Below are 865 nucleotides of genomic sequence, written 5' to 3' on the forward strand. Positions count from 1 at the left end.
CACTGTTTCCACTGTTTCCCCATCTATTTCCCATGAAGTGATGGGACCAGATGCCATGATCTTCATTTTCTGAATGTTGAGCTTTAAGCCAACTTTTTCACGCTCTTCTCAACTTTCATCAAGAGGCCCTTTAGTTCTTCTTCACGTTCTGCCCTAAGGGTGGTGTCATATGCATGTCTGGGGTTATTGATACTTCTCCCAGCAATCTTGATTCCAGCTTGTGCTTCTTCCAGCCCAGTGTTTCTTATGATGTACTCTGCATATAAGTTAAATAAGCAGGGTGACAGTATACAGCCTTGACGTACTCCTTTTCCTATTTGGCATCAGTCTGTTGCTCCATGTCCAGTTGTAACTGTTGCTTCCTGATCTGCACACAAGTTTCTCAAGAGACAGGTCAGGTGGTCTGGTATTCCCATCTTTTCAGAATGTTCCACAGTTTATTGTGATCCACACAGTCAACCCCTGTCAAACAATGCTCATCCATATAAAAGTTTTGTCTGATTAGAAATTTTTAATTTTTTATTCAACTTTAAATGTTTTATTTTTCATTAGAAACCATTATCTTATTCCACACTTTCCTCATGGCACTTTTCACTTCTTTGTTCCTGAAAGCTTAAATCAAAGGATTGAACATGGGAGTTAGGATGGTGTAAAGTATGGCTACCATTTTGTCAAAGAAGAAAGAATATGGAGGCCATACATAGATAAATATGCATGGGATAAAGAACAAAATCACAACAGCAATGTGAGATCTGCAGGTGGAGAGGGCTTTCTGCTGACCTTCAGAGCTATGGGTTCACAGAGACAGCAAGATGACCCCATAGGAGACAAGCAACAAGAAGAAGATTAGGATGCAGATAAATCC

General features: G+C 40.1%; 1 protein-coding gene across 1 annotated transcript in view; it reads right to left on the reverse strand.

The window, feature by feature from the left end:
• Positions 1 to 538: 538 nt before the first annotated feature.
• LOC104999601 (olfactory receptor 4C6-like) overlaps positions 539 to 865 on the reverse strand; it is a 17,143-nt gene continuing 16,816 nt past the window's right edge. The window contains 1 exon segment of the mRNA XM_010855160.1: positions 539 to 601. Within this exon segment, the coding sequence (XP_010853462.1) occupies positions 539 to 601 (63 nt within the window).

This window comes from Bison bison, unplaced genomic scaffold (assembly GCF_000754665.1).
Source record: "Bison bison bison isolate TAMUID 2011002044 unplaced genomic scaffold, Bison_UMD1.0 scf7180017864355, whole genome shotgun sequence".
NCBI classification, from domain to species: domain Eukaryota; kingdom Metazoa; phylum Chordata; class Mammalia; order Artiodactyla; family Bovidae; genus Bison; species Bison bison.